The sequence below is a fragment of the Globicephala melas genome, chromosome 15 (assembly GCF_963455315.2).
Source record: "Globicephala melas chromosome 15, mGloMel1.2, whole genome shotgun sequence".
NCBI lineage: Eukaryota > Metazoa > Chordata > Mammalia > Artiodactyla > Delphinidae > Globicephala > Globicephala melas.
In genome coordinates this window covers 37,614,794-37,641,619 of record NC_083328.1, presented here as the reverse complement: position 1 = coordinate 37,641,619, position 26,826 = coordinate 37,614,794, and the positions used below count along the sequence as shown (strand labels likewise).

Below are 26,826 nucleotides of genomic sequence, written 5' to 3'. Positions count from 1 at the left end.
AAGTATGTCAGCTTTTGATCCTTTCAAAAACCAAGGTGAGGGACTTCCTTGGTGGTCAAGTGGTTAACACATTATTGCCCGGAGATGTATCAATATGTTTTTAGAGAGTGATACGATTAACATCAGCGTGCAAAGTTGTTAGAGCTTAAAATTGATCATGGGTTCATTATACAACTTACGATTGTCGTTATCATTCACATTTTGCTCCGTTAGGTTTTTGTTCCAACCTTGTGTATATTATAAACGTAAAATTTTCAAAAATGACGCATCGCGAAATTTTGAGTGAAGTAGAATATTTCGGTGAATTTTATGCAGATGCTTTCTCTGATTGTCCAAGCGACATATACCCTAGTGTCTCAGAAGATGATAGTTCTTCAGACTATAGTTCTGATTCAGACGATGTGAATAGTAGACCAACAAAAAGACAAAAAACTTTAGTGATTGATTCTGATACGGAAAGTGAACATGAAACTCCTTTGCTTCTGCAGAAAAGTGGATCGAAGACAACATTTCTTGAAAATTAGAGGACTTTACAGGTGTGTCAGGTGTAACTATTGAATGTGATAACCCACAAAGTGTTAGTGAAATAGAAGAATTAACTTTTTGGCCGGCCAAACTAAAAATCGCCAGCCACAGGCGTTAAGTTTCTGCAAAAATCCTCCGGTCCGTAATGAGTTAAGACTCCATGCTCCCAATGCAGGGGGCCCAGGTTTGATCCCTGGTCGGGAACTAAGAGGCTGCATGCCACAACAAAGATCCTGCATGCCGCAGCTAAGACCCGGCGTGGTCAGATAAATAAATTAAATAAATAAATATCTAAGAAGAGAAAAAAAAACCAAGGTGAAATCAATAAAAATGTCCTGTCAGTGTTCGGCTTAACAGATGATCACGTTTCAGGGCCACCCAGTGCTCCTGCAGAAAGAAGACTGCTCAGGAACTCGCAACAGCATTGCTGCCTCCTCTGCAGCTTACCCACCAGGAATTCAGCCACAGCAGCCACCATGTACAGGAGCTCAGACTCAAGCAGGTCAGAGTGAAGGTCAGATGTGCCAGCAGTACCTGCAGCAGGCCGGCCATGGCACTCAGCAGCCACAGGCACCTCCCAGCCACTACAGCAGAATGGTATTCAGTATTCAGGCTGTATCGGCCAAATGCACCTCAACAGCCTCAGCAGTTCCAGGGACATGGCCAGCAACCAACTTCTCAGGTACCGGCTCCTGCCTTTTCTGGTCAGTCTCAGCAACTTGCCTGCTCACCCGGCTCAGCAGTACCAGGCGAGCAGTTACCCACCCTCCATAGACTTTCAACCCACTAGTTACACTGTGGCCCCTGCCTTACAACCCAGTATGGCTCCAAGCCAACCCGGGTCCTGTCAACCAAGACCAGGTTTCACTCTACCTCCTGGAAGTACCAAGTGGGTCTAATCCTTATGCACATAGCCGTCCTCCCTTCAGTTAGGGCTATACCCAACCTGGACCAGGTTATCGATAAAGAGGCTCCGTTACACTCCCAAAAGACTCTAATACTACTATTTTAATTCGTACTGAAGTACAGAAATTTAAAAAGCAGAGCATAGGGCTTCCCTGGTGGCGCAGTGGTTGAGAGTCTGCCTGCCGATGCAGGGGACGTGGGTTCGTGCCTCGGTCCGGGAGGATCCTACATTCCGCCGAGCGGCTGGGCCCGTGAGCCACGGCCACTGGGCCTGCACGTCCGGGGCCTGTGCTCCGCAGCAGGAGAGGCCACAGCAGCGAGAGGCCCCTGTACCAAAAAAAAAAAAAAAAAAGCAGAGCCTTTTTTTATGATATCATTGTTGCTGTTTATTGAAAGTATAATTTGCTGGGGAAATAAAAGACCAAAATGAAAGGTTTTTTTCCTCCCCTGCTTAAAAGTAGTAGCTTCCTAGTCATTTTGGAACACTACTCTTACATGTGCGCAAAGTGATTGACTTTTCTAGCTTACCTTGTCCAGAGGATATTAAAATGCTAGGTTGGGGACTTCCCTGGTGGCGCAGTGGTTGAGAATCCGCCTGCCAATGCAGGGGACACGGGTTTGAACCCTGGTCCGGGAAGATCCCACATGCCGCGGAGCAACTAAGCCCGTGCACCAGGGCTACTGAGCCTGCGCTCTAGAGCCCAGGAGCCACAACTACTGACGCCCGCACACCTAGAGCCCTTGCTCTGCAACAAGAGAAGCCACCACAATGGGAAGCCTGCGCACCGCAACGAAGAGTAGCCCCCGCTCACCACAACTGGAGAAAGCCCACATGCAGCAACGAAGAGCCAACGCAGCAAAAAATAATAAATTTATTAAAAAATAAATGCTAGGTTGAAGTTCAGCCATCTTACTTGGCTTTTTACTATTAACACAATGTACTAAAGTAGATCCTTATTTTCTTTTTCCCCTCACTGCACGGCATGTGGGGTCTTAGTTCCCTGACCAGAGATTGAACCCATGCCGCCTGCAGTGGAAGCACAGAGTCTTAACCACTGGACCGCCAGGGAAGTCCCCTAAAGTAGATCCCTTTGAGAACACAACTAGATATTATGTATAAAATGTAACATTGATAGGTTAATAAAGATGGTAGAATCCAAAAAATAAAAAAATTAATAATGTTACATAGGAAGCATAAGCAAGAAAGTAAGTCCCCATCCAGCCCTTCCATGTGTGGTCACGTCCGTGGAAACCTTTTCTGTGTGGTGTGTGGAGTGCTTATACTTGTATTTTTTTAATTAATTTATTCATTTATTTAATTTTTGGCTGCGTTGAGTCTTCGCTGCTGCACGCGGGCTTTCTCTAGTTGCAGTGAGTGGGGGCTACTCTTTGTTGCGGGTGCAGGCTTCTCATTGTGGTGGCTTCTCTTGTTGCAGAGCACAGGCTCTGGGCCCGCGGGCTTCAGTAGTTGTGGCGCATAGGCTTAGTTTCTCCGCTGCATGGGATCTTCCCGGACCAGGGCTCGAACCCATGTCCCCTGCAATGGCAGGCGGATTCTTAACCACTGTGCCACCAGGGAAGCCCCTATACTTGTATTTTTTAAAAAACTGCCCTGTCTGTAACATTTGGGATCCGTGTTTGTCACCTTGCAGTCTGTTATGCATGTGATCAGCACAGGTGCTCTCAAGTGAACCCTTACTTTCATCGCCTGCCTGCCTGCCAGGGGAGTCTGCACCTCGCTGGACTGCTCAGCAGCCCTGGGGGCCACATGTTTAGTTTGTTTCCTGCTCTTTGTCTTACGAGCGATGCCGTGATGAGCATCTGGCAAAGCTGGTCTTTAGATATGTCCTCAATTATTTCTTAGAAGGGGGTTTCCAAGTTGGAAGGCGGGTGGCTCTACCCCCATCCCAACACCAAGGGAGAGGGCTTTGGTCCCTGTGCCCCCGGGAACAGGATGAATTCCTTGTCAGTGTACTCTGTCGACCACCACAGCAACCGATTCCCCTCCAGGCCTGGCATTCCTCCCTCGCAGGCAGCTCCGCCCTATTCTGCGCAAGACTTTCCATCCAGGGAGCAGGAGCCACCAGGATGGGTTAAAGTAATCTCAACCTTTGTCTTAACAGGACCTCATCTTCTGGAATTTGAAGGACATTTTTAAGGGGAAAGGCTTTAAAATTCCTCATTTTGAGATGGAGGGTGCCCTGTTCCTTCCATCTCATCTGCACTTTTCTCCTCCCCTGTGTGTGATAGAGACGTGGACTGAATGAAGAAGACTTCCTGGGATGGGGAGGGGTGTGAGTCCTGCTTGGGGTTGGGTTCTGGAGGAGACTGCTTCAGGGTGGGATGTAAGGCCAGAGTGGGCTTGGGGGCCACACTCACTTGCTGGAGTTGCCTTCCTGAGGCTTGTGACAGGTCCCCGCTGAGATGTACCAGGCACAGACGACAAGGAGAGCTGAGCAGATGGAGTAATTGGTCTCTAAGGAACGTGACAGGAAAGTCCCTGCAGCACGCCCTCTGTGCGGCTTGTGGGGGCAGCTGCCAGAGTGACTGGAGTCCTCAGCAAGTGTGGGTTGGAAAACTTAGAAACACCTCTGCTCGGTGCCCCCCGGGAAGAATGCACTGCTGGGTAGTGTGGCGATACAGCCCCTCACCATACGTGGTCCTTTGTGCACCTGTCTTAGGTCGAGTGACTTAAATGATCACAGGGTAATACAACGTGCTTGGAGGACTTTTTCAGTGCTTCAAAGACACTGAAAAAATGCCAGTTCTGCCCCAGCTGAGTCCTCAGGGGGAGGGAGGAGGCAGTATTGAGTCCACGAGATCCCTGACAGTCAGGCAGCCCACACACACAGGCAGCGTCCAGGGCCACAGGGCCAGGCCATGGTGAGGAGACAGGGACAGGGCTAGCTGAACCCTGTGCACAGAGCCGCCCTGAAACGCAAAGAGGAAAGCTCAAAGCACATTTCCCACGATGCCACCTGTTGAGTAAACTGTATGGTCCACCTGACAGCTGTCTGGCTGGTGCCCCAGTGTCCCTGGCCCTGCCTGTGCTGGGAGGGAGCGGTGTAGGGCCAAGCCTGAACCAGACCCCTTCCATCCGGGCGGCCCCTGGGCCTCGTAATGCCCGCGTTTCCCTTGCAGGGGATCCTTCTGGTGTATGACATCACCAACCGCTGGTCCTTCGACGGCATTGACCGGTGGATCAAGGAGATCGATGAGGTAGGTGTGCTCCTGTGGACACCCCCTTCCAGGGTCACCCCCTCCCCAGCATGTGCGCTCACATCCCCCATGAGGAGACTCTGTTACCCCCATTTTCAGCCCCTCCTGTGCCCCAGCTCTGCATCTTCTCATGCACTGACTGCTATGGCACTCTCCCAGTGGGGTCCTGTGCCCCAAGGAGCCCCATCTCATCAGAGAAGCGACAGAGGGCCCCCCCGGGGGGGCAGCACAGAGAGGGGGCGTCCCACGTTCTTGCCTCTGCTGAGTCCTGTGCGCTACCTAGCATGCACCCGGGGTCCCCCGGATCCTGGTTGGGAACCGGCTGCACCTGGCCTTCAAGCGGCAAGTCCCGACAGAGCAGGCGCGTGCCTACGCGGAGAAGAACTGCATGACCTTCTTCGAGGTCAGCCCACTGTGCAACTTCAACGTCATCGAGTCCTTCACTGAGCTGTCCCGCATCGTGCTTATGCGGCACGGCATGGAGAAGATCTGGAGGCCCAACCGAGGTGAGGAGTGTGCCCAGCGGGGCCGGCTGTGGGGCTGGGGGTGTGGCTCAGGAGGGGCGGGGCCGTGACTGACCTGTCCCACCCCCAGCAGGCGGACAGGTTCCAGGCTCCGCCTCCCAGGCCCTTGGACTCAGCAGTCCCACCAGAACAGAGCTGCCAAGGCGGCCAGGGAAGCTCAGTAGTCGCCCAGGCTGAGGGGCTGGAGGTCTAGCCGCCGAGCCCTGCAGGGTCTCCCAGGGCACCTCTCAGTGTGCCGTGGCTCCGGGGATGAAACGGGAGCAGGGCGTCCAGTGGCTGCTCTCTGCATGCCTGGGGCAGGAGCAGGGTCCGGGGGTTTTCTGGTTCAGGAGCCCTGGGAGCTTTGCAGACCTCCCCAATCCCCAGCCCCTTCTAGGCGTCAGTTGTGCTTACCTGCTGGCGAGATTGCCACTGGCCACCGAGATCTACCCGCGCCTCACGCCCACCTGCCCATGGTCTGATCCCCTCCCCACGGTCTGACCCCGCCCCCTCCATCTTCTGACCCCCACCTGCAGTGTTCAGTCTGCAGGACCTCTGCTGCCGGGCCATCGTTTCCTGCACCCCCGTGCACCTCATCGACAAGCTCCCGCTTCCTGTCACCATCAAGAGCCACCTCAAGTCTTTCTCGATGGCCAATGGCATGAACGCTGTTATGATGCACGGGCGCTCCTACTCACTGGCTACTGGAGCAGGGGGCGGCGGCAGCAAGGGCAACAGCCTCAAGCGGTCCAAGTCCATCCGACCACCCCAGAGCCCACCCCAGAACTGCTCGCGGAGCAACTGCAAGATCTCCTAGCTCGGCAGGCTGTGCCCCATCCAGATGCACTCTGGGAGGGCTCACGCTTGGGGAGTGCTCCTGGCTGGGCGCTGGGCCCAGCGCTGTGTGCAGGGAAAACTTTGGCCACACAGTCCCTCCTGGGAAGCGTGGGGATGCCCCTAGTAGGCTGGTGGTCTCAGCCAGACCAGCTCCACAGGACAGTGGAGGGCCATGCTGCTGGGATGGTGGCAGATCACGCCCAGGACCCCGAGGTGTGGCTGAGAAGACCCCTGGAGGCGGCTCTGCCTGGCCCCAGCCGTGAGGGGGCTGTCCCTGGGGACTGGGAGACCAGGTTCCCTTTCTTATTTATGTAAAAGATGGTTCACCCCTTTTGTACATTTTTAAAGGACCAGCAGGGAAGCCTCCGTGCAACCACGCGGTGAGCCCATGACAGCTGAGGGGACGAGCTTTGGGACATTGGGAGAGAGGAGGTGTTTGAGGCAAAGATGGGAAAGAATCCACCATCAAGGCTTGAATCTGAATTCACATAACACTTCACATGGGGCTATGGGCTGTGTGGGGGCCAGTGGAGAACATGTGGAAGCTTTGGGCAGCAATCTTGGACTCCCCAGCTACATGCATTGGCCTTTCTGAGCATGGTGGTCAGTGTGCCCGCCATGTGCTGAGGGTGCGGGCCCCAGTAGTCTGCGTGGTGGAGCTGCAGTTTCCAGGGCTCCCGCCGGCCTTCCTGGATGACATCCGTGTGTGTCATGGAGCTACGGGTTCAGAGCCAGGGGCGACTCGCAGGTTCCCACGTTGCTTGGAAAAGGGGAAGCGGGGTGCACCCCCCACGTCCCTCCCCAGCTCCCTCTCTCCCCACGTGGGGGCCATCAACCTTCGTTCTGTGATTCTGCACCTTCAGTTCCGTTTACATCCGTTGCTGCATGAAACTGGCTCGGCGTCTCTCCGAGTTGACACAGAGCTATTTGTAGGCAGTGCTCACTGGGGCCACCAGGCCCTGGGCAAGTCTGGACTGAGCCTGCCCCACTTGCCTCCTGGGGTGTCTAGACCCTTCTCTGGCCAGCTTCTGTCTTCTGACCTTGGGTGTGATCCCATAGCTGCTCCTCACCCAGTTGCACCCCTCTGTGAGGTCACATGTCACCAAAACCTTTCTCACCCGTTTCTTAGTGGTGGACGCTGAGCCCCTCCTCGAGGACCCACCGGCCAGCCTGAGCTGGAGGCCTGGCCTCCTTCCGTCCACCTGGCTGGTGACGTGGCCACAGGTCACTGGTGCTCAACTCTACCTCCTGCCCACGGGCCCCTCCCTGGCCTGTGACCCCCTTGCTCGGGACTGTTCTGTGGTGGGTGCCCCGAGGGCTGCTGTTATAGGAGGTGAGGTGGGGAGGGGCTGCAGCGCCTGTGAGCAGGATCCTGGCTGAGGCCTGGCTGCCAGCAGGGTTGGGTGGGCAGAGGAGGCCCCACCCATCCTGTCCTGCCAGCAGGAGCCCCTTCTTTGGACATTGTTTTGAGGAAACGGACGATCCTGCATTCACCATATCAACACTACCCTTTGCTGCTGTCCACACTTGCACTATTCCTGGGCTCGTTTTGGACAGTTTTAGTTTCTTTGTGTAGTAAACATAATTCAGCTCTGGCTTCCAGGTTGCATTGTGAGTGAATGAAAGTCTGGCTTTAACCCACTGGGCTGAGTGGCGGTTGGAGGGGTGGCACTGCAGAGGGCTGCTTTGTTCCTGCTCCATCCCCCATGACTCCCTTGCTGAGCTCCGAAGGGTTTCAGGCCTCCCTGCGTTTCTAGGTGGACCTGGAAGCAGCTTTCCCCAGCTGTTCCTGCCTGTGCAGTAGTTCAACCCATGGCCGCTGGGAGCATCTGCTGCCTGCTGCCCCCAGGGCCAGAACCTGGGATACTGAGCCCTCACTAGTGTCCTGGGCAGGGCCTACCAGGTTCCCTCTGCTGCTTGAGCAGGTGGTGGACCAGAAGAACTGTCCCCCGAGACTCACCACAACTGAGAACCCAGGCCTTGGGGCCAGCACCCTCCGTGGGAGAGCCACCCACTTAAAAGGGTATGTAGGGCTCAGCTCAGGGGTGCAGCAGACGCCCTGGAGGTCAGCAGGGCTGGGGTTAGGGGGGCAGTTGCTCTGAACGTAGCCCACACGGTTGAAGACCACTGCCTGTGGCTGTGGCTATACAGGGCAGGGGACCCATGGTGTCCTCCACACTTGGGGTGTCTCTTGGTCTCATTTGGACCAAACCAGGCTCTTATTGCCCTGCCTCTCAGGTCAGCCAGTCAGACACAGGGTCACAGGACACTCTCCCATCCAGTCTCAGAGCAGGCACTCCTGGGGCCCCAGACCCCTGGGAAAAGCACATTCTCGCGGTGGCTGCGTTTGATCTCCCCGCTGCCCCCACGCCCAGGAGGAGCTTCCATCCTTCCTGAATGTCACGGGCCTGGAGGGGCAGGCGAAGACCTTTGGGTCCTTGCAGGTCCTTAAGCTCTCCTGGGACACGCTGTTCTCAGGGTGCTCTTAGATGCCCTTGATCTCTCTCAGGACTGTGCTGCCCCACGCAGGGCCACACACAGCCGCTGAGATTCAGATCAGTCCAAGTAAACACCCTCACCGCGTCTCTAGTGTCCACAGCCCTTGTGACCGGCGCCTGTGCCGGCCAGCACACACAGACCGTTCCCTCCCTGTCCACTGCTCTAGTACCCCACTTTTTTGGCAAGCACCATAACCCTTTGAGGAAGGGCCTGGACCAGGAGACAGGTGCCTGGGTTTCAGAAGGGGCAGGAAGCAGGCTCTCTAAATGCAAAGTTCTGCCATGCGTCAGCCTCCCCCAGGCCGTGCCCATCAGGTATGTTTGTGCTGCAAAGGCTTCACCTCCAGCAGAAAGGGTTTAGATTTGACCCCAAGACCTGCTGGCACGGTGTGACCACGAGAAGGGGTATGGGGAAGGTTGTGGAATCTTCCTTGGGAAGGGAGCAGAACCCCACCGTTGCTGGGCTTAACACAGAGCCCCTGCACCTTTGCCTGGACATAGTGACTACCAGGTGGCAGTCCAGCCTGGCCTGCTCTGGGGAAGACCCAGGCCCAGGGTTGGATTGGGGAGCCAGAGGGGTTGGCCAGCCCTGCCCCCTCTTGCAGGCCAGCTTTGATCCCAGGGCCTGGAGGGAGGAGGGGCTCCGGTTACAGCGTTTCCCCCTCCTCTCTCCGGCCGGAGCCGCCCTTCTCCGCCCCTTGGTGACCCTCATGGCCAGTGTCTCTGTGCTCCTGGGCGCTGGCCCCTCCCCAGCCTTCCTCTCCTCTCCCCGCCCCCTGCCCTGAGCTGACCAGAGGGGCCAGGAGGGGGAGGGGCCGGTGCCACAGGCACAGACTCAGCTCGGAGAGACCCGGAACCCACCCAGCCTGAGACTTGAGCGTCTGCTGTGAGCTCCAACCTTGGGGGACAGAGGGGAGTCCAGGGGCAGGGGGCAGGGGCACCGATCACAGATCTGGGAGGGTGGATGCCTGCAGGGAGTGGGGATCGGCAGGGCCTGAGGAGGGGCTAGCGGCCACACCCCCCCACCCCCTGGTCCCTCGGTCCCCATGCCGGCCCTGAGGCCACTCCTGCTGCTGTTGCTCCTGGTTGGGCTGACTGCGGGGGCCAGCCTGCCGCCGGGGCCCAGGAGCCACCCGGGTGTGTGCCCCAACCAGCTCAGCCCCAACCTGTGGGTGGACGCCCAGAGCACCTGTGAGCGTGAGTGCGTCAGAGACCAGGTGAGCACAGGCACTGTCACCACTGGCCCAGCTTGGGGGGGGGGGAGACAGACTACGTTGGGGGCCCCTGGTCAGCATGGGAGAAGCCAGGACCTCCCCCACGCCCCAGGCCTTGCCTGCAGAGGGGACCCTCAACGCTGGAAGTCACTTCCTCCTCAGGCTCCCCACTCTTCTGCTGGGGTTTCACACTGTGCTCCATATGAGGGGCCCTGGGGACAGCCGCCCCGTCTTTGCCTTCACATCTGAAAACTGGAGGCCCCCTTCTCACTTCTCAGACCTGCCCACCCCCACCCTGCAACTAGCTGTTTTCAGGTCCAGCGGGGCAGAGAGGCGGGAACCTGTTTGGAGGTCCCGCCTTTGCAGCCCAGCCCTGCACCACTGCAGTGGCCTTGAGCACTTTTACGTCCTCCCGGAGCCTCAGTGTCCTCATGTGTATGATGGGATAACAAAAAAAGCTGCTCTGGTGGCCAGGGGTCTGAGGATTCCGTGAGGTCCAGTGAGATGACCTATGTGATGGGTGCGCCAGGCAGTTGTAGTTCATTGTCCAGATGGAAAGCAAACCTGCAGACCTGCTCGGCTCCCAGAGGGGAAACAGATTCAGGGAGAGGCAGCAGGGGACTCACCACTGCCCTCGCTGGGCATGCTGGGGCAGGGCTGAAGGGGGAGGGGTATTTGGGTGTCCGCTGAGCTGTCCACTCCCGCCCCCTCCACAGGACTGCGCTGCCACTGAGAAGTGCTGCACCAACGTGTGTGGGCTGCAGAGCTGCGTGGCAGCCCGCTTCCCTGACAGCGGCCTGGCCACACCCAAGCTGGCGGCCTCATGTGATGGCTTCGTGTGCCCACAGCAGGGCTCCGACTGCGACATCTGGGATGGGCAGCCTGTGTGCCGCTGCCGTGACCGCTGTGAGAAGGAGCCCAGCTTCACCTGCGCCTCGGACGGCCTCACCTACTACAACCGCTGCTACATGGATGCAGAGGCCTGCCTGCGTGGCCTCCGCCTGCACGTCGTGCCCTGCAAGCATGTCCTCAGCAGGCCACCCAGCAGCCCCGGGCCCCCCGAGACCACCGCCCGCCCGACACCCGGGGATGCCCTGGTGCCACCTGCCCTCTACAGCAGCCCCTCCCCACAGGCAGTGTATGTAGGGGGCACAGCCAGCCTCCACTGTGACGTCAGTGGCCGCCCGCCACCCGCTGTGACCTGGGAGAAGCAGAGTGACCAGCGGGAGAACCTGATCATGCGGCCAGACCAGATGTATGGCAACGTGGTGGTCACGAGCATCGGGCAGCTGGTGCTTTACAATGCCAGGCCAGAGGACGCCGGCCTCTACACGTGCACCGCGCGCAATGCCGCTGGCCTGCTGCGGGCCGACTTCCCGCTCTCCGTGGTCCAGCGGGAGCCGGCCGAGGACGCGGCCCCAGTGGCCGCCGCCCCAGCCCAATGCCTACCCACCACGCAGGCCTGTGTCGGCACCCCCTCTGGCCAGGTCCTTTGGCACTTTGACCCGCAGCGGGGTGGCTGCATGACCTTCCCAGTTGGCAGCTGTGCCGGGGGTGCCCAGGGCTTCGAGACCTATGAGGCGTGCCAGCAGGCCTGCGCCCGTGGCCCCAGGGACGCCTGCGTGCTGCCGGCCGTGCAGGGCCCCTGCCAGGGCTGGGAGCCGCGCTGGGCCTACAGTCCGCTGCTACAGCAGTGCCACCCCTTTGAGTACAGCGGTTGCGAGGGCAATGGCAACAACTTCGAGAGCCGCGAGAGCTGCGAGGACGCCTGCCCCATACCGCGGACACCGCCCTGCCGGGCCTGCCGTCTCCGGAGCAAGCTGGCGCTCAGCCTGTGCCGCAGCGACTTCGCCATCGTGGGGCGGCTCACGGAGGTGCTGGAGGAGCCCGAGGCGGGCGGCGGCGGCGGCATCGCTCGCGTGGCCCTGGACGACGTGCTCAAGGATGACAAGATGGGCCTCAGGCTCTTGGGCACCAAGTACCTGGAGGTGACGCTGAGCGGTATGGACCGGGCCTGCCCCTGCCCCAACGTGACGGCTGGCGACAGCCCGCTGGTCATCATGGGCGAGGTGCGAGACGGCGTGGCCATGCTGGATGCGGGCAGCTACGTCCGCGCAGCCAGCGAGAAGCGCATCAAGAAGATCTCGGAGCTGCTAGAGAGGAAGGCCTGCGAGCTGCTCAACCGCTTCCAAGACTAGCCCGCCCACTCGCCCCACCCCGCCCTCCCCACAAACCACCCACTCCCGGCCCGCCCCGCCCGCCCCGCCCTCCGCCTGAATAAAAGCGTCCTGGACCTCATAACCTGCCTGTGCTGGGGGTCCTGCCACCACACGGGGATTTGGCTCCAGTCTGAGGTCACCAGGGAGCACCAGTGAGAACCAGCCTCTGAAGTGGGTATCACCTCCCATGGCTGGAGGGCCAGGCAGCCAGCTCAGTCGTGTCTCAGCAGCCCCTGGGTCCTTCCTCCCTCCCTCCCCTCTCTGCCCGAGTGGAGCAGCAGAGTCCAGGATGCCCCCAAGCCCTGACCCACAGGCCAGACCCTTCTTGTCCCCAGAATGGAACCCTTGGAGACACAGCCTGCCCACCCAGCACCCTGCAAGAGTGCTCCCAGGAGGAGGCATGGCAGATACCAGCAATGGGACAGCAGGAAACACTTTATTCCCAGGCTCTTAGCAGCCCTGTGGCCACTAGCTAAGAATCCCCAGTCTGGGGAGGGCCAGTCCCCATAGTCTGGCCCAGGGTGGTAGGGGCTGGTGATCTGGGTTTGTCCCAGGGACACAGGCATGGCGGAGAAGGGGTTTACTCTTTCCGGAAAATGAGGCACTTGTTGTTGGCTGGCATGTCCACCTGGGGGAGATACTTTGGCTGGAGAAGCTGCTCCTGGTCCCCAGGGAGGCTGCCTGTGACCACAGTCCTCCCCACTTACCATCCTCTCCAAGAACAGCTGGCTGGCCTGGCCCAGGTTCTCCAGAAGGGCCGTGTCCCGCAGCCCCCACTCTGGGTTCCTGCAGGAGAGAAGGAGGTGGAATCGGCCTGGGGGTCTACCCAGCCCACCTGCCCCCCAACCAAACCCCCTACCCACCCAGCTCTGACCTGCGTCTGAGGGTGAGGTCAAAGTCCACGTTACTCTGGGGAGAAATCTTCCCATTGATGGCATAGGGCTGTGGAGACAGAGAACACGATTCTGTCCACTATCCACAGGCTCAGCCATCCCCTGTCATCCACTGGGCAGACTTGCAGGATGGCACCCACAGAATGGAAAGGACACACCCCTCATTGCTTCCCAGAGCGGGACAGCTGAGGACCAGCTGCTGAGCCAACGGGGTGCAGAAAGACTGGCAGATGACAGGAGTGTTGGAGAGGGGAGGGCCTGGGTGTGTTTCAGTGATAATGGGAAGCTGGGGAAAAGGGCAACTGAAAATACGGAGACAAGAAAGGAATCCTGAAAGGCGGGGACAGCCAAGGCTAGCTGGGGTGGTCCTGCCAGGAGAGGCCCATCTCAGGCAGGAGCACTCACCCCATAGGTGATGAGGAGCGCCTTGCGTTTGAGCAGGTGTCCTGCTGCTCTGAAGAGCCCCTGGGAAGTGGGGGAAGCAGGAGAGCAGTGAGGAGCCTTCCCCAGGGCCCAAAAGAGCCCTGGGCCCAGTACTGGAATCTCAGCCTGACCTCCCCCGGCCTGAGTGCCCTGTCTCTGATTCAGGGCAAACCTGGCATCCCGCTCCCTCCCAGTGCAGGGGAAGGAATGCCGCACGACGCAGGTGGGTGGCCCCTGGGTAGCTCACCCACGCTCCCACAGACCTCGGTGCAGCTCAGGGGGCTGATGTGGCTCATGTTGATGCAGAGTAGCAGGTCCAAAGATTGCGGCAGGATCCCGCCCCACTGCTCCCAATCCCACCTCACGTCCAGGTACAGCGGGGCCTTCACGTTGGGCAGTCCCTGGGCCTGAGTGGTGGCCAAGATGCTGCGGGAAGGCAGCCCGTGGGTGGGGTGGCCTGTGCAGCCATTTCTGCAACACTACTTGGGGGAGGCTTAGAGGGATCACAATAGCGTGGGGATCCAGGGCAGCGGGACGGGGCACATTTTCACCCCCGGGGTCCCGCCTTCCCGCCGCACCTGTCCAGGCAGCGCTGGTCCACGTCGGACGGCTGCCACTCGGCGTGGGGAAAGGCCCGCGCGAAGTGGGCCGTGTGCTGGCCAGAGCCCGAGGCCACCTCGAGCACGCGGACGCCGCGCTGGGCCGGGTCCACGTACTGCTGCAGCACGCGCAGGATGGGTTCCTTGTTCCGTTCGGCGGCCGCCGCCACCAGCATCTTCTAGTCCCGCGCGGCGGGACCCGTTACGAGTGTTAGCCCAGCACCGCGGGGCCCGTCGGGAGTGGTGCTGTGGTTCGCGGGGCCCGTCGGGAGTGGTAGTCCGGCACCGCGGGGCCCGTCGGGAGCTGTGGCCTAGCCGCCGAGCAGCCGGCGCCCCCCCCACACCCACAGACTACAATTCCCAGGAGGACACGCGCCGCGCCTTAAAGGCCCCGCAGCCGCAGAGGCGGGTAGCGAGCCGCGGCCTCCGCAGGGGGACGGGGCGAGGAGCTTGGGGGGGCTGGTTTACAGGCACCCATTGGCTCAGCACCCCGTGCCCGTGGCTGTCCTGGCACATTTTCATAGCGCTTGTTACTCCAAAGTAGTCTCGTTCGTGTCGCATCGGAATGGGATACTTCCCTCTAGTCTTTCTTTCCTTTATGAAATCTCTCGGGGTTTTTTTGAGTTGAGGGGAAAGAAAAAATACGACATGCGCCGCCCGGGAATCGAACCCGGGTCGCAAGAATGGGAATCTTGCATGATACCACTACACCAGCGGCGCTGCTGGTAACCAACTCGCCCGCGAGACTTAGGTGATTGTGACGCAACTACTAGCCTTCACTACCCTTCCCACACCGGCCTTCCCGGCTCTGCACAGAGACATTGGTGCGCATGCGTCGCTAATGGTTAGGTGCACCAGGTTTGGCGGGGTCCGCGATGGTGGGGGGGCTCGGGGTGTCGCTCGGGCACCCAGCACTCGAGGGGAAGGAGCGGGGATGAGCTACGTGGGCTTGCAGCCGACTGGATTCGAGCGTGCTCTGTGGAAACCACGGCAACCGCGGCATTCGGAAATTGTGGGGGCGGGGCCATGGGAGGGCCTTCGTGGCTGGGGCGGGCTCCTGGCTGGGCGGAGGCTGCGGGTGGGTGGGGTTGTGTGGCGGAGCTTCCTGTGGTGGGCTGGGCTCCGCTGGGGCGGGGCTGGGGCTGCAGCTGGGCGGGGTTCTGGGGCGGGGCTCTTATGTGGGCGGGGTTGTGCTTGGCGGGGCTCCTTGCGGCTGGTGGGACTCCGGGAGGGGCGGGCCCAGCCTGCCGGAACTGAGCCTGTGATGCTCAGGGCTTCTCTGTGACACTGAGATGACCAGCGCTAGCCTAGGGTTCACGGATGTTGTGCGGGGTCAGTGACCTCTGAGTCAAGTGGGAGGCCGATTTGTGTTGTGTCCACGGTTTTTCCCTGGTTGTCTTCTTGGGGCCCATGTCTCAGAAGGGGCCCTTTCAGCAGGCTGGAGAGCGTGCTCTGCAGTCAGGACTAGCTTATCTCCTTTGCTGGGCACTTTTTCTCGCGTGAGACACCCCTCCCCCCATACCCAACGTCGCTCTGACAAGAGCTCTGAGAATGGCACTGACCGAGACTTTAGCCTGGGATTGCTGTTGAGGGGGCATGCAGAGTGGGACCAGAGGCCGCTGTCTGAATGTGGTCAGAAAAGGAGGACAACCTTGCATCTTAGGGACGGGAGATGCGAAAATTCCACTCAGTGCGTCGGCCTCCAGACAACCCCTTTGGCATTCTGCATTACGACCACCCTTTTTTCGTAGCTGACTTTCCCATTTCATGGCCCTGAGTTTTCATTACCTGAGTCACTTTTGCTTCACCTCCTAGTTTGTTGGCTGAGCATTTTCTGTGTCTCCAGGTGGAGAAGAGGTGTCCCTCAATGTGAATCCCTGACCGTCACCTGTAATGATCAGTGGTCATCTGAGGCCTCACCAACCAGGCCCCTCAGCCCTCCTTGCCCACTCGAGAGGCACCACGCTTCCTGGTGACTTAACATGGCATTCCTGGGCACGGGCCACCCTGTCATATTATAGTATAATAAGAGACAGATATTTGGTCTTCGTCCTGGTTCCTGGAATAGAACTCTTAAAACCCTGAAGATTTCGTGAGTGATGGGGTGAGAGGAGCATCTGTTATTCATAACAAGCCTCTTTCAGCCTTACCTGGATTTATACCATTGAGGTGACTCTTGGAGGATGGGGGCTGGTTGCCAGGGGAACTCTGTGATTAGGGGGTTGGAACTTTCTGCCCTACTCAGACTTCTGACTCCTGAGAGGGGGAGAGGCTGGAGACACAGCTAATCTCCAATGGCCAATGATTTAATCAGCCCTGTTCTTGTAATGGAGCCTCCACACAAATCGCAAATAGAGGGGTTCAGGGAGCTTCCAGATGGTGAACTTGGAGGTGCTGGGAGGGTGGCTCCCAGGGAGGGCGTGGGGGCTCCGCACCCCTTCCTCACACCTTCCCAGGGCATCTCTTCCACCTGGCTGTTCCACAGTCGTGTCCTTTATGATAAACCAGTAAATATAAGTAAAATGTTCCCCTGAGTTCTGTGAGCCATTCTGGCAAGTTATGGAACCCAAGGAGGGGGTAGTGGGAACCCTGACTTACATCTGGTTGCGCAGAAGCACAGGTGACAGCCTGGACTCCTCATTGGCGTCTGCGGGGATGGGGGGTGGTGTTGAGGGACTGAGCCCTCAGCCCGTGGGTCTGTGTGGACGCTGGGCAGTTAGAGTTAGAATCCAGTTAAATTGTCGGACACCCAGTTGGTGTCCAAAGAGAACTAGAGCATTCTCACTAGAGAACCAATAAGAACCACCCCCCCACTTTTGGTGTCAGAAGTGTTGTGAGTACAGAAAAAGAAGTTTTTCCTTTACACTCATGTCCTGTAAGAGAGAAGGAGCCTGCTTCCCCCATGTTGTATGGTGCTGCTTGAGGAACTGCCCACATGCCCTGCAACGTCTTCTGTTTAACGGCACTTGACCTCAGGTTGACGTCCCCCTGCCACGTTCATCACTCTGGACTGGATGCTGTGGGAACTGACACCTGCCCTCTGCACTCTCCAAGCTCAGAGCCTGGGACAGAAGCAGCTGGGTGCAGCCAAGCAGTGGCCTTTGCTACAGTGCGTGTGTGTGTGTGAATGCATGCATGTGAGCATGTGTGAGCTGGGTGAACAAGTGTGAGCACACATTTCCTGTAAAGTGCCAGATGTGTGTCAGACTCTGGGAGGGTCCAAGTCCCCCAGGGGATGCTGAACATGGGACACCTGGAAGTGTCCCAGACCTGGGCCTGTGCTCAGTGGTACCTCCTGGGGTTGTGTCTCCTGCGGATTACTGTTGGAGCCGGAGGGGCCTCTCCTGCTAGTCATGCTCATCTACAGAGGGCTGTGGAGTAAGCCCGCCTAGTGTCCAGAGCCAACAGCAGGGTCCAGCTTCCTTCCTGAGGTCCAGGCCCATGTGCCCACCATTCACTGAACTTCCTCCCAAGCCCTCCAGTGCTGTACCCTGGGCACTTCCCCTCCCATTCCCTCACCGTCACCCACTACTGCTTCCCTCTGTATGTTAATTTTCTAGAGGTAGTATAACAGATTACCCCAAAACTTGGTGACTTAAAACAAAAATTTATTTTCTCACAGTTCTGCAGGCCAGAAGCCCAAAATAAAGATGTCAGCTCCCTCCAGTGGCCCTACAGGAAGCCCTTTCGTGATCACAGCTTCCGGCTTCTGTGTGGCTCCAGGCGTTCCTGGGCTTGTGCAGGCTCACTGCAGTCTCTGCCTCTGTCTTCACCTGGTCTTCTCTGTGTCTCTCTGTGTCCAAATATACCTCTCCTTTCTCTTACACGGACACTCATCATTGGATTTAGGGCCCATCCTAATCCAGAATGACCTTATCTCGAAATCCTTGCTTTAATTATATCTGCAAAGACCATTATTCCAAATAAGGTCATGTTCTGAGGTTCTGGGCGATGTATCTTTGGGGGGCCACTGTTCAACTCACTGCACTTGGGTATGGGAATGGGCAATCCCTTGGGAATTCCCTGGAGGTCCAGTGTTTAGGACTCGACACTTTCACTGCTAGGGCCCAGGTGCAGTCCCTGGTCAGGAAACTAAGATCCTGCAAGCCATGAGGCCAAAAAAAAAAAAGGAATGGGCAATCCCTAGAAACTCGGTGGCAGGTGTGGCAGCATCCAGCCGGAGCCTTTCCTGGGGGCCACCGATCACCCTTTATTGGCAGAAGCCCATCCTCTAGTCTGGGTTGGTGAGGGCATGGATTTCAGATCTGAAAAATGATGGAGGATGACTGAAAACTTAAACATCTTTCTCTTCTAACATGACATTTTTGTATCATATTTAGAGGCTTTTAGAAGAGAAAAACCAATACTTGTTTTTATTATGATTAACTGGGGTCAGTGAGGTAAAGGCCTTTCCTTACTATGACACCCATTTTTTTCAGCCTGCTGGGTGAGGCCCCTGCCTGCTCTTCAACTGCCCATGACTCCAATTCCAGGATGGGTTTCCAGGCTCTCTGACAATAGGGAATGTTGCCGGCTGCAAGATGCTATCTCTACGGGGGCTTAGCAGGGTGGCACACCGTCATGGACAGTGTAGTCCAGGGAAGGCCAGGCTGGCCAGGGTTCCTACCCTAACAGGAGAACCAAACTGAGATCTTGGTTGCAGGCCCATCCAGACCCTGACCTCTCCCAGGCTCTGGCTGGGCCCTCCCCACGCCCCTTGGCTCTGTCCTGGGGCCAGAGCAGGTCTCACACTTGAGTCCTGGGAGCAGTGAGGCTGGAAAGGTGCCTCAGGGGGAGATCAGCCCCACCCTCCTCCCTGCCCTCCTCTGCTGCCTGTCCCCTACAACCGGGCCTTTCTCTCCCTGGCTCCCCTCTCCCTTAGCTCAGTGTCTTTTGGGGACCTCTGGGTTCTCTCACTTCTCCCCTAGGCCCAGCCTGTCCTGCACCCCCTCCTCTCCTGCCTGTCGGGACCATTTCTGTTCTGCTCCTCTTTCCTGGAGCCCTTCCAAGGGGTCTTGGACCCAACCTTTGACATCAGACAAGGCCCGTAGGCAGGGCTGGGACATTACAGTCTAGCAGCCTTGTCCACCATCAAGGCCAGGCCTATCTGCTCATCAACAGGCCCTGTCCTTCCCCTCTTCACCCTGGCCTGAGGGGGTGCCTGGGAGAGGAGGAGCTCTCATGTCAACCTGGGGGGAGGTACTCCCCCACCCCAGGGCCTGGCTCCTTCTGCCCAGAACATATGCCTTCAGGACACAGGCCCGCCCAGGCCCCTCACCCTGCGGGCCCCTCACCCAGCCTGAGTGAGTTAGCATTGTGCTCGAGGCCACCAGGGAGACCAGGGCAGCCAGCATAGACCAGGGCAGGAGCGTGGTGGCCTTGACACAACTGGGGGGCGGGACGAGGGATGGGCACCTCGGGTGGAAAGGGGGGCCAGCTTGGCCAGGGGCTGTGCTCATGCCCAGACTCCCTGGGCATGCTCTCCCCTCTCAGGGTCACAGGCTTTGCTCAGCCCAGCCCCACAGAGTGGACAGCTGGGGCCGGGGATAGGGGTCTTATCCTTTGGCCTTGGGTAGAACAAGACACAGAGCCAAGGGGCTATGGGGGACTTGGGAGGAAGGACAGCACAGCTGCCCCAGGAAGCAGACTTCCCTGAAGGAGCCCCAGCAGGCCCAGTGCCCCCACCTCAACCAGCAGCTACACAGGTGCATGGGGTAGGGGGTTGGGGGCATCCTCCCGCTGGTTGCCACCCCCCCCCCCGCCATGTTGTACACAGTACTTGTTGTCTGGACAGGATACGAGGAGAAAGATGTGCTCTAGCCCCTGACCTGGCTTCTCAGCCCTGCCTGGGTGGGAGGCTTCAGGCCCGATCAGGTGTGGGGTGTGGGGGTAGTTGCGCTAGGTGCCCTCCAGGAACCCACTGGGCCACAGTGCTGAGGGGAAGCCCCCTTGCCCCCTGGGGCAGCGGATCCCAGACTGAGACACACCCCAGGCTCTGGTGCTGGCCCGACTGAGCCTCCCCAAATACTTGTGGGAGCAGTGTAGGAGCCCTGAGGGACCAACGTGGTTGCACAAGCCTCTGAGGCGGATGCCACACCCCCTGGATGACCCCAGGCAGTTTTTTTTTTGGGGGGGGGCATTAAGGATTGAACTCAACCAAAGGGAGGATGGGTGCCTCCTGCAGAATCCAAAAGGCCCTCAGGCTCACAAACCCAAGAGTTGTGTGGTTCCCCCTCCCCCAACCCAGGCTGCTGTGTGTGAGACCCTGTGATGACCCTGCCCCCACTGGCAGCCTGAGGCAGCCCTAAGCAGCCTGTGAACTGGGAGGAAGGGGCATCTCTATCTAATTCTCAGGAAGGAACCCTGTGGGTAGAGCCCCCAGGGAAGGGCCTGCCTGGCAGATTAGGCACAGCAACCGCTCTCCTCCGGCAGGCAGGTCTGGCTCCTCCTGAGGCACTGTCACTGAAGTAGGTCTTGCGGCTGACCCCACTGCCTGGGGGATTTGGAGGAGTAAGTGCTCTTTCTCCCCTGTGGAATGACATAAACTGGGTTGCTTCACCCACCTTCTCCATCCCCAGGATCCAGCCCCCACGATGCTCCTGGATTGGTAAGTGGCCTCCCACCTCCCTGGGGTTGGGGGCAAACATCAGCATGGAAGGCTGAGCTGCGGCAGAATGTACTTTCTGCTCCTGCCCCATGGGATGAAAGGGAGATTCCCACGGCGTCATGTCTGCCCGAACCCGGGGGCTGACCGCCTTTTCTCATCTCTGACCCCCTCAGTCCCATGACTGGGTGAACTGGCACACTGGCCCAGGCCCACCCAGGCACCTTGGAGGAGTGTCTCCGACGTGAGTGGGAATACCCTTGCTTCCAGGGTCCACACAGCTCACTCCCAGCATCTGTCAATGCCTCAGCTCCTTGGACATCACCGAGGGCCTGGGCCAGAACCTCGCCACGTCTGTGTGCCTATGGCTCCCGTAGCCTCCTGTGGCGGACGGCGGCCCAGGCCTCAGGGAACTTCCTTGACCTAGGCCTTGGGCCAGAGGGGTGGGCGCTGCTTGCGGCCGCCCAACCCCAGCCTCGGGCCCCGCCGCGGGTCCAGCCAGTTTCCCAAAGGCCCAAGCGCCACCCCTGCCGCGTGCCTCGGCGCGGGCCCTTTAAGGGCCGGGGGTGTGTGGCGGGCCCGCCCCCTCCCCGCAGCGCCGGCCGCCCGTTAAAGGGGCCGCGCCCTCGGCACCCGCCGAGTGTCAGCCGGGCGGAGGGCGCGAGATCTGGCCGCGGGCCGGCGGGCGGGGAGGGCGCGGAGGGCGCGGGCGCGCTGCGGCCCCTCCGCACCATGTACACCATCACCAAGGGACCCAGCAAGCTGGTCGCGCAGCGGCGCACAGGTGCGCAGCGGGGGCGGGTAAGGTAGGGAGGGGACGACCGGAGTTCCGCACGCGCTGCCCGCCCCCAGCGCGACGGCGGCTGACGCGTCCTGCCCGTGCCTGCAGGTCCCACGCAGCAGCAGGTGGAGAGCAGGCTCGGCGAGCTCCTGAAATGCCGGCATCTCGCGCCGCCGACCCCGCAGCCCCCACGGGCGCAGCCGCCGGGACCCTGGCCCCTGTCGAGGTGAGACGCGCGGCCGCGGCCGGAGCCCGGCCCTCCCCTCCCCCGCCGGCCGCCGCGGGGCCTTGAGGGTGACCTTGGGGAAAGGTTAGCGGAGATCGGGCCACATGCTCCGGGCGGGCGCGGAGGGGGCGGAGCACGCCGACCCCGCCCGCGCGTGCAGCTCTGGCACCGCACCTCCTCCTCACCTGGCACCTGGCTGGGTCCGAGGGGGCTGGACCGGATGTGCGTGACACACCTCCGAGTCCTCTGGGATCCCGCGGACCCCGAGTCGGGAGAAGGCCGACCGGCTCCTGGATCTGAGGGGCTCCGGGCGGCTAAGTCAGGTGCCTGGGCCGACCTTGGGGCTTGAGACGAACTGCTGGGGACTCGCCCTAGAGGGCGGGAGCGCGGTGGCCCAGGACGCTGGCCCGCAGGTGGCCTGCCTCTGCCCGCGGCTGGAGGCTGCCAGCGCCGTGCTTGCGGGGCAGCTGGGGGAGAAGTGCACGTGGTTCCCTCTGGCCCTGCCAGGCCACTGCTTGCCTCTGCCCTTCACCCCAAACACCCTGGCTGGGCGCGGAGACCCCCGCAGATGCTCGGGGCTTGCTGGAGTTGTGGTTTTTCCGCCTTTCTTGACCAGCATTTTTGCCATAGGAGGCTCAGTTCAACCACTTTGGCCTCCAAGTGACTGTGACCTGGAGGTCATATCCTCCATCCCCCAGGACTGAACCTTTCACTTTTTGGCTCAGGTCCTGGCTTCTGGTTTCATTTATTCTATGCATGTTCTGGGCCCAGGGCTTAGTCCAGGCCCACACAGGCCTGAGGGCTCCTGAGCTGGGCTGTGGATGGGTGGGGGCAGCAGACTCAGGGCCCGGAGGCAGCGCTGACCAGGCCTTGGGATTTCTTCCCAAGTTGAGAACAAACAGCTTCCAGGATTGGCTAAGAGGTGGGGGCTGTGTGCTGCAGGCCACAGCCTGACCTTCTCCCTCAGTTACTGGCCTCAGATGCCACAGGTGCGGGCAGCCTGTGAGGACCCTTCTTGGCTGAGGCCCTTTCCTGGGGCCTCCTGCTAGGAGCATGTTGACACTTTGAGACTGGTCCTAGTGAGGAAAATGTTCCAGGCCGGCCACAAGTGCATCCTGGGGAGAGGGGTGAGTGGGACCTTGGGGGGCACTTCCCAGGACCCAGCTGTGCTGTGACACTGCCTGTGACATCAGCCTTGGTCCTCACAGCCGCCCTACCTCCCAGGGGAGGGAATAAGGCATAGGTGTGTAGACCCCCCCCCAATCACCCAAGCAGGGAGCCTTCCCCGCCCCTTACCTGGAGAAACTTGTTGCTTCCTCCATGGCCCCTTTGCTGGGGAACGGGGAAGGAAATGTGCGTCTGTGGCAGGATCAGGGTGCTGGGGAGAGAGATGGGAAAGACAAAGCAGAGCCCTTAAGATGTTGCAACTTGCCAGGTCCCGGGGTTCAGGGGGGTGCTGGTGCTTGGCCCCTCAGCTTGCTGCAGTCCTGTGTGGCACTGTGAGTACAGGGGAGTGGCAGGAAGGCAGAGTGTGTGCTGGTCATGCCGTCCCCCCTTCCCTCTGAGGTCACTCCTTCCCTGAGCTGCCCCCTGCCAGTCTCAGGGACCTTGAAGAGTACCCCCGCTGGGAGGCCAGAGCAGCCACCAGGTCCTCCACACCAGGAGCCTCTGAAACTTCTGAAATCACTCCACCCAGACTTCCTGTCCACCCTCCCTCACTCAGACTTTGCCCAGGAGGAAGGAGTCTGAGCCACTGCTGCACCCTCTGTGCCTGGTGCACCACAGGTGCTCAAAGCATTTGACCTGCTAAATGTCCGGGCTCAGATTCTGGCCGGGCGCTGCCCGTGGTGGTAGACAGGCCACATGAGTCTGTGCCTGTGATGAGTTCTCCCTTCCAGCGAGAGAGAATAAGATCAACTGTTGGGGAGAAGAGAAAATGGGGCCACCTTATGGTGCAGGGGAGGTGGACTGGTGGGGGAGGGGGCTTGGAAGCTGTACTGGGTTGTGGGCTTTGGGGTCAGACAGGCATAGAGTTCTGATGCTGCCACCCACTCACCACATGTAACCTTGGACAGGTCACTTCTCTCTTGAACCCAGGTTCCTGGGCTGAAAACGGGTGGGTGGTCTACCTTGGAGAGTAGTGAAGGGGGTTAAGTAAAAGGAAGCGAGGCCTGTATCAGCAGGCACCTAGCAGGGATTCCGGTGCTGCTGTTGCCGTGGGCAGAGCTTGCCTGTGGGCGGGGCTTTCCTGCAGGCCGAGTCCCTGGGCGCTGGCACAGAGAAGGGTGGGGAAGACGGACGCTGGACTCGTCCATAGGTGCACAGGGAGCTGTGCCCTTTCCCCCAGAGGGCCCGCAGAACTGCCTTATGTAACTGCCGGCAGTGGGCGGCCAGGTGCCCGCTTGCTGGGGCCCCTTCTCAGCCCTGGCCAGGCCACCGTCTAGGTACTTGCGATTTACAGCCTTTGACTGCAGTTCTTTTTTTCCTTCTTTGATGTTCAGTCTCCAAATTTTTCTAGGGCTAAGGGTAGCAGGCGAGGGGCTGTTCCAGTTAAGGACAAATAGCTATGCCCTCTGGTTGGTATAGCTCAGGCCTGGGAGGAGCCCTGCCCCTCCACATTCTACGTGGCCACCTGACCCTGCCAGCCTGGAGCTGGTGGGACTGGTGCCCCTCAAGACGCTCCTCTTTATTTTAGTGCCCCTCTCAACTGAGGAGGAAACCCCAGCGGCGGTGGGGCACCTGAGCCCAGGATGGCGAGCAGGCCGGCGGGACCGCGAGTGCCTGGCGGAGTGGCACGTGCAGCCCAGGACTCCCGGCTCCCACCTCCTGCTGTAGGTGTGGGCCCCGCACTCTCCACGGCCCTGTCCCGGGCTTCATGTGCACAGGGCTGGGCCAGCTGCCACTGGCCAGGGCAGCCCAACCAATGCCCTGGGCCCGGCTGGCCGGGATGGGCCCAGTGGCCACCTGGACATCGAATGCCCACCAGGCCGAGCTCCAGCACCCAGGGCCATCTCCTTACTCAGCATTCCTGCCCCCGTGGGCAAGAGCATAGCCCCTCATCTGGGGCCTGCAGGGGTGGGCCAGGGTTGCAGTCACACCCTCCCTACTCAGGATGGCCCACTCAGCACTTGGTGCTGTCTAGCCAGACCAGGAGCTGTCCCTGGGGACCTGGGGCAGCTGGGAGAGGGAAGGGCAAAGGCCGTCAGCTCTTGTTTGGGTCCTTCATCCCACACTGGGGGGCATCGTGAGATGGAGAGACTTCTGTGGGGGAGAAAGTGGCCAAGAACTGCGCCTGGTGGGTGGGGTTGGGCCAAGTGACCTTTACGCAGGTCAAAACCTAGGGTGATGGAGGCCTGGCTGGTCCAGGGGAGGTGGGTGGCTGGTGGCAGTGGGGGTGCCTGAGACCCTTGGAGGGCCGCCTATGTGCCTTGAGCGTGGAGCTCTGCAGGGGATCTGGGGACACAGAGAGGCCCCACTCCACCCCTGCAGTCTTAGGCCTGGCTCAGGGTCGGGGGGCTGCAGTTGTGAACTGAGCTGCTGGGGGCGCAGGCCTGCACGACAAAGGCCTTGGCCACTGGCTGCAGCACACAGCCTTCCTGTGGTTCAGGGAAGTGCCCAGGCTGGGCTTGGCCCAGGGGTGGTGAGGGTGGCCTGAGGCTGCTCCGGGAGCTCTGCCAGGTAACACCTGGGCTTGGAACAGTTGCTGACCATCTCTTCCCCCTTCCTGCAGTCCAGGGCCGAGGCTCGTGTTCAATCGGGTGAATGGCCGGCGGCCACCTGCCACATCCCCGTCCCTCAAGGGAACCCAGGAGACCTACACACTGGCTCACGAGGAGAACGTCCGATTTGTGTCCGAAGGTAGTGCTGAGGCCCGAGGGTGTGACCTGGGCCACTGGTCCTTTTCCCACTGTAACCTCACTCGAAGTTGCCAGAGGCCTGGGCTCTTCCTGGGTTCTCTGCCTGTTTCTCCTGTGACCATCCAGCAGGCTGCCCACTCCCAGTTCTGGGCTGGGGTCCAGGGTAGCCACCATGCCCTGGGGTGGGAGACACAGTGCCAGGGGCCTGGCTCAGCCTGACGATCCTCTCCCCACAGCCTGGCAGCAAGTGGAGCAGCAGCTGGGTGGTGGCCCAGCCGGTGAGAGCGGGCCGAGGCCAGTGCAATACGTGGAGAGGACCCCCAACCCCCGGCTGCAGAGTGAGCCCTCCCCCGCCCTCAGGGTGTCCCCTCCACCTCCTCCAACCCTGATCTGGCTCAGCCAGGTTCTTGCCCCAGGGGGTTGGGAAGAGGACTGGAGCCTGACCCAATTCTTCCCAGCATCTGCTACAGTTGGGGTCTGGGTGAGGGGCTTGTGGTCAGCTCGAGGTGGGAGACGCTGGTCAGCCTGGGAGGCACATCATTGCCCAGCCTTCTGCCCCCCTGCAGACTTCGTACCCATCGACCTGGACGAGTGGTGGGCACAGCAGTTCCTGGCCAGGATCACCAACTGCTCCTAGTCGCAGCTTTGGAAGGAACGCTGCCCATGCAGGGCCTGGCCCTGCCCCACGCTGGACCCTCTGCCAGGAGAGGACCACGGCACCCTGTCCACCCGCTGCGGTGTGCCGTGCTTCACCCTGGGCCTGGCCAGGAGCCGGCCACACCTGAAGTGCCAGAATTTGGACTTTTGCTCCTGCTGACCCCTTGGCCCAGCTGTTCCAGGCTGCCAGAGGCCAGGGGTTGAAACTGTCTGACCTCAGTCCTGCTCACTGTGCCCGGGGACCAGCCTGTGGGGCTGGCAAGGAGGAGCTCCAGGCTAATAAAGTTGAGAAACTGCCCTTTGGAAAGGCCTTTACTTGGGGGTGGTGGGGGGTGGATGCGGGAGGGAGCGCTTGTGCCCCAGCACCAGGCCCAGCCCAACCTTCCATTGTAGCCTCATCTCCTTACAACTGAAGCTTTGTCTAAATTTGGTCCCCCCCAGCCTCTTGCCCAGCTGCCTTCCTGTGTCCTGGGCCAGGTCATTTTGCATAGAAGTCTATAAATGCCACCGCGCCCCACCTGACACCGCCCCCCCCACCCCCGTAGTCATTGGCAGGTGTCTGAACCCGGCCTCAAGACCCAGAAATGTTACATAACTGGCCCTGAGATGGCGCCCCAGCCACCCAGAATTGCGGTCAGGTCTCAGGACGCCTGGTGCTGTCTCTGAATCCTCCAGGTCTGGTGGGGAGCCCTCGGGGTCCTGTAGGACATTGCTTTGCCTGCTGTGGGGCCAGATCTTTGCCTGCGTCTGACACACGTGCCTCCAGAGAGCTAGGTAGCAACAGGGTAGGTGGGGACAGCTCCTGCCAAGTGCAGCTCACAATTTCTGGGCTGCGTCTCATACCCTATACAAAGATGCCTCCCAG

At 59.9% G+C, this 26,826-nt stretch overlaps 4 protein-coding genes and 1 non-coding gene across 10 annotated transcripts in view; 3 read left to right on the top strand and 2 right to left on the bottom strand.

Annotated features, from left to right (window-relative positions):
* The window catches only part of RAB40C (RAB40C, member RAS oncogene family), a 30,709-nt gene extending 23,122 nt beyond the window's left edge, over positions 1-7,587 (top strand). For 4 of the 5 annotated variants that reach the window (XM_030872312.2, XM_030872313.2, XM_060284300.1 and 1 more), the window contains 3 exons: positions 4,573-4,650; positions 4,934-5,156; positions 5,690-7,587. In XM_030872312.2, the coding sequence (XP_030728172.1) occupies positions 4,573-4,650; positions 4,934-5,156; positions 5,690-5,970 (582 nt within the window). In that variant the 3' untranslated portion in view covers positions 5,971-7,587. Of the gene's footprint in view, positions 1-82; positions 1,208-4,572; positions 4,651-4,933; positions 5,157-5,689 lie in introns of those variants that run through there. The other variant, XM_060284301.2, reaches the window with a different exon arrangement.
* Positions 7,588-7,732: 145 nt separating this feature from the next.
* Positions 7,733-11,982, top strand: WFIKKN1 (WAP, follistatin/kazal, immunoglobulin, kunitz and netrin domain containing 1). The gene is made up of 2 exons (XM_030872310.2): positions 7,733-9,705; positions 10,419-11,982. The coding sequence occupies exons 1-2, from the start codon at positions 9,535-9,537 to the stop codon at positions 11,898-11,900; spliced, it is 1,653 nt and encodes a 550-aa protein (XP_030728170.1). The 5' UTR covers positions 7,733-9,534; the 3' UTR covers positions 11,901-11,982.
* Positions 11,983-12,354: 372 nt separating this feature from the next.
* On the bottom strand, positions 12,355-14,095 carry METTL26 (methyltransferase like 26). The gene is made up of 6 exons (XM_030872315.2): positions 13,816-14,095; positions 13,501-13,663; positions 13,220-13,279; positions 12,796-12,863; positions 12,629-12,707; positions 12,355-12,549 (listed from the first exon to the last, which is right to left on the bottom strand). Exons 1-6 carry the CDS (start codon positions 14,010-14,012, stop codon positions 12,502-12,504), a joined length of 615 nt encoding a protein of 204 aa, XP_030728175.2. The 5' UTR covers positions 14,013-14,095; the 3' UTR covers positions 12,355-12,501.
* Positions 14,096-14,485: 390 nt separating this feature from the next.
* On the bottom strand, positions 14,486-14,556 carry TRNAG-CCC (transfer RNA glycine (anticodon CCC)). The gene has a single exon. It is a non-coding gene; the product is annotated as a tRNA-Gly (tRNA).
* A 6,500-nt stretch (positions 14,557-21,056) lies between these two features.
* On the top strand, positions 21,057-26,083 carry MCRIP2 (MAPK regulated corepressor interacting protein 2). Of its 2 annotated transcripts, none has more exons than XM_030872306.3 (5): positions 21,057-21,224; positions 21,330-21,447; positions 25,178-25,305; positions 25,541-25,642; positions 25,871-26,083. In XM_030872306.3, exons 1-5 carry the CDS (start codon positions 21,173-21,175, stop codon positions 25,939-25,941), a joined length of 471 nt encoding a protein of 156 aa, XP_030728166.1. In that variant the 5' UTR covers positions 21,057-21,172; the 3' UTR covers positions 25,942-26,083. The 2 variants fall into 2 exon arrangements, with proteins under 2 accessions (XP_030728166.1, XP_069899860.1); XM_070043759.1 differs by lacking the exons at positions 21,057-21,224; positions 21,330-21,447 and adding exons at positions 21,485-21,770; positions 24,143-24,278.
* The last annotated feature ends 743 nt before the right edge of the window (positions 26,084-26,826 follow it).